General features: G+C 32.9%; 1 protein-coding gene across 1 annotated transcript; it reads right to left on the bottom strand.

The window, feature by feature from the left end:
- Positions 1-644: 644 nt before the first annotated feature.
- On the bottom strand, positions 645-1,268 carry LOC138901175 (uncharacterized). Its single transcript, XM_070188920.1, has 2 exons — positions 874-1,268; positions 645-765 (listed from the first exon to the last, which is right to left on the bottom strand). The coding sequence occupies exons 1-2, from the start codon at positions 1,266-1,268 to the stop codon at positions 645-647; spliced, it is 516 nt and encodes a 171-aa protein (XP_070045021.1).
- Between the last annotated feature and the right edge of the window lie 14,606 nt (positions 1,269-15,874).

Raw genomic sequence — 15,874 nt, 5'->3', positions numbered from 1 at the left:
GTATAAAATCTGACTGGCTTCCATCCACTAAATAATCCATAACACCTTGCAGCCTGCTATTGAGTAGTTTTGATATGATTTTGCATACCACAGTACAACAGGTTATTAGTTTATATTCTCTGATAGATGTAGGATGTTTCACTTTTGGTATAAGAGTGACATAGGTACAGTTGATAGGTTGGTACAACTCATTTGTTTCAAAAAAACTTCATTATTATTTCAGTGATTTTCTGTCCTACCACCGACCAGGACTTCTTGAAAAAGTACAAATTAAATCCATCACAACCTGGTGCTTTTACACAAAGAACTTGGTAAACTTCTTGTGGAGTAACTGGTTTTATTAACATCAATTATTGGTCTCTGGTGCAGTATAGGCCATTCTTTCATCATAGTTGGGTATATGGCAGGTTATTGTGATGTTGTTGATCCGAGTAAGCTTTTATAGAAACCTGTAATTTCTTTTTCAATCTGGTCCTCTGTATGCAATAGATCCCCAAATTGATTTACCAATCTAGGGATCTTACTTTGTGCACACCTATCCTTGAAACTAGTATGAAAGAAGGCTGTATTGGAGTCCCCTAATTTTAACCATTGATTTCTGGACTGTTGTTTGTATATGCTTTCTTTCAGGTTCCCCCATTTTTCTAACTGATTCTTCTGCTCTTTTCTTTGTCAAACAGATTAGGAGCATGGCCAGTGTTTCTCATGTTTGCCTGTATTTCTTTAGGTTGTTTCCTGGTATCTTTGAGTTTCGCTTGCATCCCCCTGAAGGTAATATTACTGATTTGTTTCTGTTCCTGCTTTGTTATCTATCATTTTGCCCAAACCTTTTCCATCTCATCACTACTTACTGGAGTGTACCAGTATTTTTACAGCACATTTTGAAAGTCGGGATCCTCTGCCATGTAATTATAGAATCTAAAAGGCTTTGGTCTTCTTGCTGGTTTTCTCATAATCTGGATAGATAGAGGAGTATGATCTGAGAAGTAGGGGTTCATTATCAGTACCTCTTGAGCAGGCATTGCTAGCATCCACTCAGCATTTACCACTGCCCTGTCAATCCTCCTATAAATATTATTTTTTGTCCATGTGAATTCCCTACCAACATATTTAAACTCATTCATGCCAGTGTCCTCAAGGACGTTTCTGAAATCCCTCATTTCCATGTCCTGAATTGGAGTTACACATGCTCTATCTTCACTGTGCATGACTGCATTATAGTCTCTCATAGCTATCCATGCTCCTATAACTCCATTATGTGAGTTCATTCCATAGTGTTTTTCTTATTTCAATAGTATGTAGCCCATAGACTGCTATAAAAAGGAACTCAGTGTTTGAAGCAATGAGCTTGATCGTCCCATGAATGTACTGTACATGTGTGTTTATTACTGTATACTCAATGGCATTTGGATCACAAAGAACCCAGATTCTGCCCATGTTCCCTGCTGTGTAGTTAGTGTACCATTTCTACCTATGTGCCACCTTCTTTATTATGCTTTCTGCATTTTATCTTCTTTATTATGCTTTCTGCATTTTCTTCTTTGACTCTATGCTCAGTACTAGCTATGCAACTAACCTTATTTTCTTTAATAAACGATTTCAACTCTCTTTTCTTGTAAAGCTTATTCAGTCCCCTAACATTCCATGTTATTAGATTCATACTTGTGGGAGAGAGTAAGGATTGTAACCAGAAACACTTCCTTTGCTACTCTGACCTTCTCCTGTTTGTCCCTTTTGGTTACCTCCTTCAAGTATGCTGAACCCATTAGTTGTATGCATCCCCAGGTGTCCTCCACTTGGTTGAGATGGCTTTGCTGCAAATTTACCTCTCACCTCTTTCCAGCCTTCCCCTTGTGCTTTATCATCTGTTGAATTCTCCAACCTGGTAATCAAGCCAGTAACTGTCTTGCTTACTTGTTGGGGATGTGTTCTATTCTCATCCTTTGCTTCTCTCTCTTTATTCTTATTTTCGATCATTAGCCCTTTGTATTTCCATTCCTGCTCCTGTGGAGGTCTGTTTGTGTAGGCCTGCTTGGTAGCCTTTGTTTCCTGTTTTTGTGGCCTTTTTCCTGGCATTCATGTCCCACCTATAAGAACACTCCACAAAAGTCGGGCTTCCAATCATACAAGACAATTTGTTCAAATTGTATCCCATTTGGTTCCTCTACTTGAATCACTTCAGGAAGAGGTACTGTTACATCCATTTCCACTAACAAGCGGGCATAGGATATCCTATCAATGTTAGTAGTACAATCATCTGCATACAATGGGACTCCTAAACCACTTGTAATTTTGCTTAATGCCTCACTACTCCAGTAATTGAGGGCAAGGTTTGGCAATTTTACCCATAGTGGTATAATTTTCAAAATTTCAGCATGCAAATTGAAATCAAGTATCCAGATCCTAGTAACAACAGGTTTGTTGATAATCGTTTGTGGGCCAGAGTACATAACAACATCACTATCTTCAACACAATTGAAACGTACCAGGAAGAATCCGTCATTGTGGTAATACACCTTTGGCTTGGCGGCAAATTTCCATTGGAAGGCAATGAACCGTTCCAGGGCAGCAATGGTTGGCTAGTCACCTACCACATACAGGATGATAGCATTCCTCTATTATTCAGTTTCTAATTATACATCAGCTTTCGTTATTTGTACAACCTTCTTACCATCTTTTATGATTGGGGCCACATGCTTCAATGGCATGCTTCTTGCCGTAAATTTGTTTCCTCCCACAATATTAACCCATGATTTAGGTCCATTTTGGGTACCCAATTGATTTTCAGCAGCCTCAATTATATTCTGTCCGTCAATTGATTTCCCCAAATCCTTAACCCTAGTTTCAAAATTACTTTTTTCAGATGCTTGCTCAGATTGAGAACACACCTTGGTTCCCACAATTCTTGCTAGGGGGTCACCTGTTGCGACGAGGATTGCCCAACGTCCCTAGTTGTAAGGTTTGGCCGATCCTTTGTTCTTTGTCCACCAGCTTTGTTTTTGCTGCAATAGCTCCCAATTTCTTTGCAATGGCCTTTGCCGCCACTGCTTGGTTGACTTTTATGGTCTTCCTTGGCCTTCCTCTGGCCATTTTCGGTGACCGCACACGTTAGAAAATAGCACCTATCGTGCGCCTAATGTTGGAGAATATTATGCTAACCAATGACAAATATTCGATCTGCTCCCGTTGATCATGCTCCCTTCGGAGTTTATCCGATGTCAACAGCAGTTGTTTTTTTCCGGTGCTGATTTTTACTCGATTTGCCTTTTACCTGTCTTCGGTTCCACGTGACATGCTGTCATTCGATCATTTATTAAAAATCAATTTTATCCTATACACTTCGTGCTTTTAATATAATATAGATATATAAAGATTTATCATTTTTTTTTTACCTTTAGAGGTTCTTACTGGGAATAGAATTACTATTAAATATTAAAGTTGGAAGGTAAAATGTAAAAGGAAAGGTAAAACGATACTTCACTATATATAGAATTATCCAGGTGGGGTATGGTTAAGAAAGTTGCAAATATAGCATCCAGACCATCTCTGCCCTCCTGTCTCCCACAATGGGCAAGATGCATGAAACACTCTATATTTGCTTTTTTTCCCTTAAAAAGGAAATAAAATAATGAATTGAATTAAATGGATAATTAAGGCTAGTTCGCTGCACTAAATTTCAGTCATGAGTCAGGTATGCTAGGTCTATTGTATATAATTTCACCTTGCATTTTTATAATTGACTATTTTCACAAAATAAAATTATAATCTTTTGATCACATGATTGACAATGCTTACCATTGCTCGAAACTCCCTCCAATTACAATTTTCGGTGGTAGAAGGCGAAAATGACAAGTTGAAGCTTTTATGATAGTTTTAACTTTATAGAAACGAGACACACGATCTTGTTATTTCATTTCTCTTTTAGCATGGCTTATAAATGGTGAAGAATTAAGATAGAGGTAAAATGCATTACTTTGCAAAGCAATATTGCCAATGACAGAGAAGCTCCCTCTTAATTTCTGTCTTCTGTTTCTTCTAGCATATATAGTAGATTACATTAATGGCTCTATGGTTTACATTAACGAGGGAATGCAGCCAAGGATGACTTGACGAAAATTTCCCACCGGCCTTTAATTTGAGAGTTTATATAAAGGAAAACTACGCGTCACATCGAATATTTATACTGTATTTATTATTCGTAGTTATACTTTCAGCAAATTTACCATTCATAGTTATATTAGAATTTTATAGCAAATCCATAAAATAAGAGATTAATTATTTTGAACTGAAACAAGAGAACAACAAGCTCTCGTAGCTCAATTGGTTAGAGCGTTCGCTTAGTTGTAGGTCTTGAGTTCCGACTCTCAACAACAACAACAATCCAGTATAATCTCACTAGTGGGGTCTGTGGAGGGTAGTGTGTACGCAGACCTTACCCCTACTCTAGGGTAGGGAGGCTGTTTCCGATAGACCCTCGGTTTCCTCCCTCCAAGAACTCCCTACCCTGCTCTTGGGGTGACTCGAATTCACAACATCTTGGTTGGAAGTGGAGGGTGTTCACCACTAGAGCAACTCACTCTTGTCAAGAACATTTTATTTTTCTGTTTTCTGTATTTCGCCTTAGTTGTATTTGTTGCGTGAACAAATACAGTCGATACATGTTATATTCATTGCGCTTTTGAATATAATTGAAACAAGATAGTAACAATTGAATACTAGCTATATAGTAATTAGGCAAATTATACTTACTAGGCTCTAAACTATAATAGTTTATAAAAATTCCTCTTTATATAATTCTTTCAACCGGCAAGCTTTCCTGGGCTACATTTGGCTTAATTTTTCTTTCTTGTTAGATATAGTTTGTATATGTGGGGTTCCCATCGTCGGTGGCTGAAAGCCACTTTTGAAGCCTTAAAATGCTAAGCCCACTAAGTCATATAGAATTAGATATAATTTGTATATCTAATAAACCTTCGGACCTTTAAATAAATTTTTGTTTTCGTAATTATTTTTCAGACTTTTACTTATCTATACTACTTTGAAACTTATTTACCCTTGATATTAAAGTTTTAACTTAATTATAAGTTCATATACAATGTACTAATTATATACAATATCTGATTAGGTACCGGAAGAAACAAGTCTCAAATGACTTGCCAAAGCCATGGTTTCTTCTCAACAAAGTTGTCACCGTTGGACGCTGCATAATATGCAACTTACACAAAGCTTGTAGCGGATCAAAATGCATTAATTGAACCTTTGATATCATGGCACCAAGATTGTCACCATTATTTTCCAGTCTTGAACAGAGAATAAAAAGGGAAAAACATAACCATGATTAAATAAATTATTCAGAATAGGACATTGATAAACAAATTCATGTGATTAGTTAAGAGTTTGTACTCTATTGATAGCCATTAAAAAGTTTCGAAGTTTTGAATTTGAAAATTAAATTTTGCGAATTTTTTGTTGCAAATGATAGAGAATGTCCTTAGGAGTTTATATCTCAATTTTGAGAGAATTTGGTGAAGATTTAAGGTGATTTTGGTTAGAATTTCAGTTTGAAACTCGAAGAAGAAGACATAAACAAATTGTATATAGTTTGTATGTCGGGTGTAGAAATAATATACAAAATATATACAACTAACATAATTTTAGATAAATTATATATGAATTATATGTAAATTATAGTTTTTTACTGAAAAAATATATATTTAGTTGTAGATAAATTATAGATAAATAGTAGATTTTGACCAAATTTGTATATATTTTGTAAAAAAATGTTACTTACTTTCTGTAAATAAAAAACTTAGATAAATCGGGTAAATAAATTCAAAATCTCATATATACGAAAAAGTCCCTTTATTTTTATGGAGCAGGTTTTCTGATTATTTAAATTTGAATTTAATTTTTGAATTTTAAATAGAACATTCGTATAAGAGTGACTTTTCTGAAAAGTCTTCTTGAGTCCTATAAATACAAGGACACCCAGAAGGCATTCATTTTGCACTCAAATCTATATTTTTCCTTTAATATTCTGCAACTTTTCTAACACTTTCACGTCCTCTAAAGAATTATTGTAAGTTTTTACTTTATTTTTGACTTTCTCACGGCAATACAGTAATTTCTTTGGCAGAAGGGGATTGAGAATTAAATTTTACGGGTTTAAATTTTTAAGATTTTTTATATTGAACTTATTATATTTTTAACATTACAGGCTTATATCTATTATTTTTCATAACTTTAGTAGATATTTATACCTGACTCTTACTCAACAATCCAGAGAACAATCTTATTGAAGGATTGAAATACTCCGAAGAACAATTTAGGCACAAACAAAAAATTTTAAAAAAAAATTATATAGAACAAATTTATCAAACTAGATAGAGAACGTAAGTCGTCATGGAGTGTCTCTACTCGTCAAAAATGAAGGATCAAGCGTGAATGGATAGATACAGGCTTAATATTGAACAAAAACTTTCGTCCTAGCTAGCTACTTTTAGATATAAGATCAATACCTTTAGTAATTTAAATAATTAAGTATATAAATAGAGAATAATTAAACAAGTTTGTTTTTTACTCGAATCACGTATTTCATCCTTACTGTGGAATAAAACAAGTCACATCACAGGAACTAATAAGGCATGCATATCTTATATCATAAAATTGTACAGAACATCCACTTGAAGAACCACATGCATTAATAGTCCTTTTTCCTTTTTCCTTTTTCCAATGGTCGAAGTTAATCTTCTCAAGAATAATAGTTGGTAATCGACAATGTTTAGTGGATCACACTATTTCTGTTTACAACATAGACAAGAACTAGATCTTGGTAGGTCCTCCTTAAACACCCGAAAAATCTAGCTACAGGATGAAAATTAAGATTTAAAAAAAAAAAAAAGAAAAATAAAAGAGGGTAAACTCGCAAAAGCGCTAGTATGGATACATGATTTACAAACTCAATATTTAGGTTTTTAACATTTAACTCATGATATTTTTAAGAATATGAGTATAATTAAATGGAGTATTTGTTGAAATTATAATAAAAATACATATATATATATATATATATATATATATATATATATATATATATATATATATATTTTTTTTTTTTTATTTTTTATTTTTTGCATTAAGAATACTGGTTTCCAATAAATGCTAAGCCAAATGTTGCATAGGTCGATAGGTCCAACTCCTGGACATGCTTACCTAAGAGGACAGCCTTTTTGTTGTAAAAAGTTGTGTGCCCATATATAGGAATATAAAGGTAAAAGGCATAGAGAGTAAAGCAGAAGAGAGATTCCAAAAAAGCCTAATATAACAAAAGTGTTATGAAGTAACAGCAGTAAAATATGAACAAGACATGTTGTTATAAAATAAAAGTAATTTAGTAAAACATGAACAAGAAATAGAGATAGAGAGAAGGAAGAGATTTTCTTCTTCAATTGTGTGTATTTTCTTATCTATTACAAGGCCTTTATATAGGCATGAAAAGTGAAGAAAAATATGTCATTGAATATGTCATTAAGTATAGAAATATGTCATTGAATATGTCATTAAACATTTGAGAAGATCATGGAAGAAGAGTAGACATCCACCATAATTTAATTTTTCTTATAACACTCCCCCTTGGATGTCCATAGATAATGTGCCTCGTTAAAATCTTATTAGGAAAAAACCCTATGGGAAAAAAATCCTAGTAAAGGAAAAAGAGTACACATGTTTAGAAATACGCCTTTTGGTTGTCTCGTTAAAAACCTTGTAAGAAAAACCCAGTGGGACAAATCCTTGTAAGGAAAAAAGAGTACAACACGTATTAACTCCCCCTGATGAGAGCATCAATTCACATCCTTGAGCCTTCGCATCCCAATCTTGTATACTAGTTTCTTGAAGGTTGATGTCGGTAGAGATTTGGTGAACGGATCAACCATCTTATCACTTGAACGGATCTGTTGCACATTGATATCACCATTCTTTTGAAAATTATGTGTGAAAAATAACTTTGGTGAAATTTACTTCGTCCTATCCCCTTTATGAATCCTCCCTTCAATTTGGTTATGCATGCTGCATTGTCTTCATACAAAATTGTGGGTAGTTTGTCACACTTCAAACCATATTTGTCTCGAATAAGATATATTATAGACCTCAACCATACACATTCTCGACTTATTTCATGAATAGCAATTATCTCAACATGATTAAATGAAGTAGCCACAATTGATTGCTTAGTCGATCGCCAAGATATGACAGTGTCTCCATATGTAAACACATAGCCTGTTTGAGATCGAGCCTTCTGTGGGTCATATAAATACCCAGCATCAGCATAACCAACAAGATCGGGACTGCAATCATTGCCATAAAATAATCCCATATCGGTAGTCCATTTTAGATACCGCAATATGTGTTTGATTCCATTCCAATGTCTCCTTGTAGGAGCAGAGCTATATCTTGTTAAGATATTAACTGAAAACGTTATGTCAGACCTTGTAATGTTAGAAAGATACATTAGTGCACCAATTGCACTAAGATATGGTACTTCGGGACCAAAAAGCTCTTCATTATTTTCATGAGGTCGGAATGGATGTGCTTTATCCATATATAATCGCTTTAAAATCATTTTAGTGTATGCTGCTTGATGGACAAAAAATTCATCTTTCATATACTCAATTTGTAGACCAAGATAAAATTTTATCTTTCCAAGATCTTTCATTTAAAATTCTTTCTTTAAATAGTCTACTGCTTTAGGATACTCCCTAGGAGTTCCAATGATATCTAAATGATCAACATATATGGTGATTATAACAAATTTAGATTCAAATCTTTTTATAAAAATATAAGGACAAATTGAATCATTCTTCTACTCTTCTTTCAACAGGTACTCACTCAGGCGATTATACCATATGCGCCCTGATTGTTTCAATCCGTATAAGGATTTTTGAAGCTTAATTTAATAAATTTCTTGGAAACCTTAATATGCTTCATAACAATTTAAATCCTTCAATGATTTCCATTATACGCATATCACGCTTTTCTTGTATTGCCAGATTAAAACCTGAAATGGCGACATCCACCACAAGAGAACATGTCTCTATATAATCAATACCAGGATATTTACAAATTTTCTTGTGATACAAGTCGTCTTTATGTTTATCGACTTGACCTTTTTTTTTTTCACACAAGAACACATTTATACCTCCACTAGCTTTATACTTTCAGATGTTGGGACTATCCGTTCAACTTCATATTTTTCAGGTGAAATTAATTTTCATTGCGTATTTTTCATTTGGCCAATCATTTATCTGTCCAAATTTCATGACAGATTTGAGTTCAAGATCCTCGTCAATATTAATAATATTGAGCGCTACATTATATTAACAATATCATCAACGATCATTTTATATCGGTTCTACTATTACCCAATAAAGACCTAACTTATTGAGATCTCTTTATCTTATTATTTTCAGGTACCTAAACCTCTCCCATGAGGTCTTATGAAGTGTTATGTCGTGGTGTTTTGCTAGAGCACTTGCCTCCTTATTATGACCATCTTGAACATTTGCTCCTCTCCTTCTTCAAGGAGTTTTATCTTTGGAACCGATTAGTCTATTATGCTTCATGTATGCCATAGACTCTATTCATTATGAACTTTATTTTATTTGGAGCATTAGCAGCTGAATATGACATTTAGTTTTGGGTCAGCAAATATGCATGGCAATATTTTGCAAATGAATTATCACTTGAACTTCAAGTTCACATTTTCTCGTACGAGGATCTAGATGTACTCATAATAATTCATTACATGCATTACTTTTTCTGCTGCCCATTTTCTCCCCCTATTGTTGGGATCACCAACAAATATCCCTAGCCTTATTTGGGGATCTATCTTTGTGCATTGTGGTGGAACAATTAAATTATATAGCACATTCATATTTCTAGATGGAAATTATCACTACTAAAAATTCGGCAAAAACCGACCAAGATCGACCGACTAACTTTGGTCGGTAAAAAAAACCGACCAAAAAACCGACCAAAGTTGGTCGGTTTTTCAAAATATTATTTTTTTTTTTACGAAACCGACCAACTTTGATCGATTTTCTTTGGCGCAAAAATGCGGGAAACTATTTTTGAGTCCCGCAAAATTTATGTTTCAAGAAACCGACCAACTTTGGTCGGTTTTTTAATTAAAATAAATAAAAATTAATATTAAAATAATCGACCAAAATTGGTCGGTTAATTCGGCGGGTCATTTAAAAAAACCGACTAACTTTGGTTGGTAATTTTACTTTTTAATAAAACCGACCAACTTTGGTCGGTTATTTTCGTGCGAAAATACAATTAAAGAGTATAAATCAAATAAAAGATAATCTTAAAACAAAATGTACTAATGGTCTAGTAGTAGAATAGTATCCTGCCACAGTACAGACCCCGGTTCGATTCTCAGATGGTGAATTTTTTTATTACATAATTAAAATACCGACCATCTTTGGTCGGAAAAAACTGACCAACTTTGGTCGGTTTTTTTTGCAATATTTTTTTTTTTGAATTTAATTGACCGACCAAAGTTGGTCGGTAATTTCCGACCAACTTTGGTCGGTATTCCTTTCTGACCACAAAAATATCGTCCACACGTAAATGGTCACGTTTTGGTCGGTTTTTGGCTATTACCGACCAACGTTGGTCGGTATTTTTGGTCGGTTTTTACCGGATTTCTAGTAGTGTATTTGGTTTCTGACCCTGAACCAATGGTGATAGGGAGAACTTATCATAACTTGGCTAGATGCGTACAAGTGCCGTTGTATATTAAATAATACATCACATACCAAATTTTATTTTGATAATTTTTGTTCTCATAACCAATGGTTTAGATATAATTGGAGGCATACAATTTCTGCTAAACCAACTTGGATTTAAACCGGTATTATCAAGATAAATCATCATAATTTATATTTTAAAACTGTGCTCTAATAATTTGAGCAATCAATCTTGCAAAAGCCAAACTGCAAATTGATAACAAATGCACATGTGACCATAGAATAGATGTATCTATTAAAATCATATAATAGTAAACTGTCCACATGGAAGGTGACTAGGCCCATATATTTATCACCTTTTATCCGTTCCATAAATCAAGGGATTCAATCCCAACCTTAACTGGTATATCATGAGAATAAGCAACATAAGAGAATTCTTGAAGAATCTTATATTTCTTCAATATATGCCAATATAATTCTTAATTAATTTTTCGCATCATAACTGAACCGAGATGGTCAATCGGTCATGCCAACTAAAATGTTGTAATTGTATCATTATGCTTATACTTGTGTAGTACAAATAGAAGAAAAATCAGGTAACCTTTCATATTTATCCGGTATGATTATAATAATATAAAGATATTCAATCTTCTTTTCATTTATAGTCTCAATATGCCAAACACTTTGGCTAATATATTTGTAAATTAAAATATTTTTTTTGAGACTTACTACAAGATTAATGTCATGAACAATTTCATTCATTCGGGTAGTAACAAATTAGTTCTTTCAGAGCTCTTAACTGATTTTGTACTACAAGATCTTTTGTCACACCATCCATATAATGAACGTCTCCTTCACAAAGATAATCATATCATAATAATTGTCATGTTCAAAATCATCATAAGTAAAATAATTTCTTGCTTTAATTTTGCTTTTAATAACTTTCATAAGGCTTGACAAAATATTTGGTGTATCACATGTATGCGACCAATAATATATTCATGTAACTACACAATAATATTCATTATCTTTCTTTGTCTCAAACCTTCCTTAGAGGTGAGTTGCAGTATTTATCCAACCATGCACAAGTACATTATTATGCATAATCTTTATCACATATATATTTTAACATTCACTTTCAGCAATGAGTATGCATTCTCAATGTTTATCATAAGTCACATTCTCTTCAAAGAATGGAGTATAATCATACAATGTGCTTTATTTATTTTTTTTCATACCAATTTGATGGTAAACATTGTCTTGTTCTCTCTTTTTATAATTACCATAGTGATAACTATTATTATTTTGGCCTTTCGCACGCCCACATTCATTGGTCAACCACTTGTCTTTATTTAGACTTATCATGTAGTGCTATCACATTCACTTCAAGAATAGAGCAAATCAAGTGGGACAAGCTTCATGCTTTTTCATGAAAAATATATTATTTTTTCTTTAGTTATTATTATTATCAATATAGTGCATTAGGACTCAAACCTAATGCCTTACTCATATAAAGGCATGCTAGGCCATAATGCGTTGGAACTTGAATCCAACGTCTTTTCATCAACATAGTGCGTTGGGACTTGAACCCATCGTCTTATCCTCAATCTTTGGCATAATAGGCCAAAATTCACTAGGACTCGCACTCGAGCCTTTAAAATATTATTACTTCATAATTATAGGCATAAGTAAATTAACTTTCAAGAAGACATATATAACTATTTCAATCTTGAAACAGCTCCTCTGCAACAAAAATGCTAGTTAGGATATATGCCATTTTTAAAAAAAATGATACAATCACTTTTAAATTTTAATAAATTAATTAGGGGAAATGTGCAGATAACCTATAATCACTTATATTTCAAAGACTATAAAAACTTCACCAAAAAAATTCAATACGGAGAAATGAGCCTTATGTTTCCAGCAAAAATATTTAAGGCTTAATGCATAACTGTGACTATTATAAATTATAACTATAATGAGTTTATATTGATTGTATATTCGAATGCCAAATTTGCAAGGTACTGTAAAATCGCTTACATATTTGATAATTTTGCTTTCAATGAAATACATCATGTGATGGTAAAAATATTATTACTAAATTACCTTAATAATTATCTATCATAGTATGTAAAAGGTCAGAACATATATATACGTTGGAATATTATATTTGTCCTATAAGAGATGTAGCAAATAAAGACATACCTTTCCAATTCTTTATTTCAGTGGATACAATTGAAAAAAATATTTTAACTAAATACTGCACATAAAGTTAATGCAAAGATATGAAAGTATGAATGGGTTTAGATGGATATAAAACATATCTTTATATTATCATCCAAGATATGTTTCATTGTACTTGATCTCATTGTCTGCTTATAATTTACATAGTCTTGACGTAGAAGATCATGAAATGAGCAATTCGTGCTGATAACGTGTTATGAAATAACAGCAATTTAGTAAAACATGAACAAGACATGTTGTTATGAAATAAAAGCAATTTAGTAAAACATGAACAAGAAATAGAGATAGAGAGAAGGAAGAGATTTTCTTCTTCAATTGTGTGTATTTTCTTATCTATTACAAGGCCTTTATATAGGCATGAAAAGTGAAGAAAAATATGTCATTGAATATGTCATTAAGCATAGAAATATGTCATTGAATATGTCATTAAGCATTTGAGAAGATCATGGAGGAAGAGTAGACATCCACCATAATTTGATTTTTCTTATAACACTCCCCCTTGGATGTCCATAGATAATGTGCCTCGTTAAAACCTTACCATTAAAGATGAGCTGTTTTCGTGTTTATATTACGTAGTTTGGCCGTTTTAATAAACGATTACTTACCTTTGTGTTATAGTGGGATACAGTCCAAATAGATTGTCCTTATGTTTGGTTAAAGATATGCTTGCACATATATCAGAATTTAAATCTTAGTTTTTAAAAAAGAAAAATATCTGAAGGATTTAATGTCTTATTTTATTTTCTTGTTTGAGAATTTTTGACGTTGATATTTGATGAAAACTTGGATGACAGTAAGGTGTAAATTTCATTTTTTAAAATTTATTAATTTAGTATTAATTTCGCCCTTATCTAGTGATTGTTGTTATATCAAGTCTTCAATATATGACACTTGTGTTAGATTTCGTGTAACTTATTGTTTAGCCTCCAAAACAAGCAACATTGTGAATAAGAAATAAATGGTACACTTCATTATCTTAGAGTTAGATCCTCTCAATATATCTAATGTTACAAACTAAGATTTACGAATTTCTGCTCCACTTCTGCTTGGGATCCAACTAAACGTACTATAATTTAGAAAAGAACTGATCATGTCGCACTTTTCTTTTCAATTTTTGTTCTATCGTTTTCTAATAAGAGAAATGAGAGAGACTGCTAGCGAAGTCATTCTGAAAAACGATAAACTTATGTACTGCAATCCCTCATGGATATTAGGGTGAGATTTAAGTAATAATTTTCAGTATATATAATATACTCGGAGTTGACATATTTATGATAACCCTAATTTATTTTTTAAAAAGTAAAATGTTGTTTCAACAAATAGGTTGCTCGTGGTGGATAAGTGAGATATACAACAACAATAACAATCCAGTATAATCTCACTAGTGGGGTCTGGGAAGGGTAGTTTGTACGCAAACCTTACCCCTACCGTGGAGTAGAGAGGCTGTTTCCGATAGACCATCGGCTCCCTTCCCTCCAATAACTCCCCACCTCACTCTTAGGTAAGTGAGATATACGAGAGATATAAAAGAGTATTTCGGATAGAAGGATATGGAAAAAGTTTAAGAAATAGATGATATGTACTAGAGAGAGTATAATACGCTAACGTGGCATTAAATCGGTCTGTAAATAATCATGCAGCGACCCTAAATACAAGCATAATTTTAGAAAAAAGAGTTTGCAATATGCTTTATTTTCATGAATTTAAGACATTTATTTCTTACCATATATAACTGAAGGTTGTAGCCTTGTTTCCATCAAGTAATAAAATGAGAATTACCAACAAGAATTGTGATAGATTAGTAAGTACTTCTTCATTTTTAACCAAGGATTTTGGGTTCGAGCCCTTAGTATAAAGTCGCTTTTATTAGGTAATGTTTTTTCCTCCAAGTAGAATTTTTTTACGTGAATTCGAATTTAATCGAATCACAATGCAGGTACCGAACATCAAATGAAAAATAAAAAAATAAAAATCGTTATTATGTCTCAAGAGGTTTGCATGAGAAGAAGAGAGCGAAATGTAGCCCGGGATAACTTGCCGATACAAATCCCTAGGCAAATCATAGGCAATTAACAAAGAGATCCTCGGCAAGTCATCCCTGGCTGCAATCCACTCTCTATTTCTTCATGCAAATTCTCTTCGACAAAGAAAAAAGTATTTAATTTTCTGTTTTTTTTTTCTTTCAATATCTTGCATGGAATGGTCGTAGAGCTGCTCTATATATATATATATATATATATATATATATATATATATATATATATATATGCTTGGAAAGTGAATATATTCTGATGTCCTCATTAGTGTCACATTGTCTTTTCGAGCATCTGTGGGTCGATTTACCACAAGATTGCTGTAGCAACTTTTTTTTAATTATTGACATGTGTCATATTCAGTTGAGACTCAACCATTCAGAGAAAAAAGGGAGAAAATATTTTGGATTTGACTTGTCATATTCTGTCGATGTCGTATACAGAAGAAATGTTTGAGTCGTCAATGAACAGCTTCATTACCAACAATTTAGGGGCTAAGTGTACAAATAGTTAAAATTCATGAAATAATTTTAAATTTTTACCCGACTCAATATTAACTTCATAAATGCGGATTCAGACCGCCAGATCCAAAGTTGGACTCCACTAAAGTCAGACGTTATATTTGAAGTCTGAATTTGAATTTTGGCTTTTCAACGTCAGACATTAGTATTTGAAGTTGGTCTTTGACAAAGCATAACTTAAGACCCCAATTCTAAAGAAGATCATCGGCAACAACAACAACAACATATTGAGTTTGATATTTACCAAAATTAGCTAAATTTTAAACAATTTTAAGATATATATATATATATATAAAATAAGAGTAGTACAAGCGCTACATGG

This window comes from Nicotiana tomentosiformis, chromosome 11 (assembly GCF_000390325.3).
Source record: "Nicotiana tomentosiformis chromosome 11, ASM39032v3, whole genome shotgun sequence".
NCBI lineage: Eukaryota > Viridiplantae > Streptophyta > Magnoliopsida > Solanales > Solanaceae > Nicotiana > Nicotiana tomentosiformis.
This window is presented reverse-complemented; position numbering and strand designations above follow the sequence as displayed.

What these genes read in the sequence shown, in the direction of transcription:
- LOC138901175 (XM_070188920.1), bottom strand. Translation starts at nt 1,268, where the DNA reads ATGAACTCACATAATGGAGTTATAGGAGCATGGATAGCTATGAGAGAC. An exon ending in CCCGACTTTCAAAATGTGCT is followed by an intron (nt 766 to 873) that starts GTAAAAATACTG and finishes TATTACCTTCAG; the next exon opens with GGGGATGCAAGCGAAACTCA.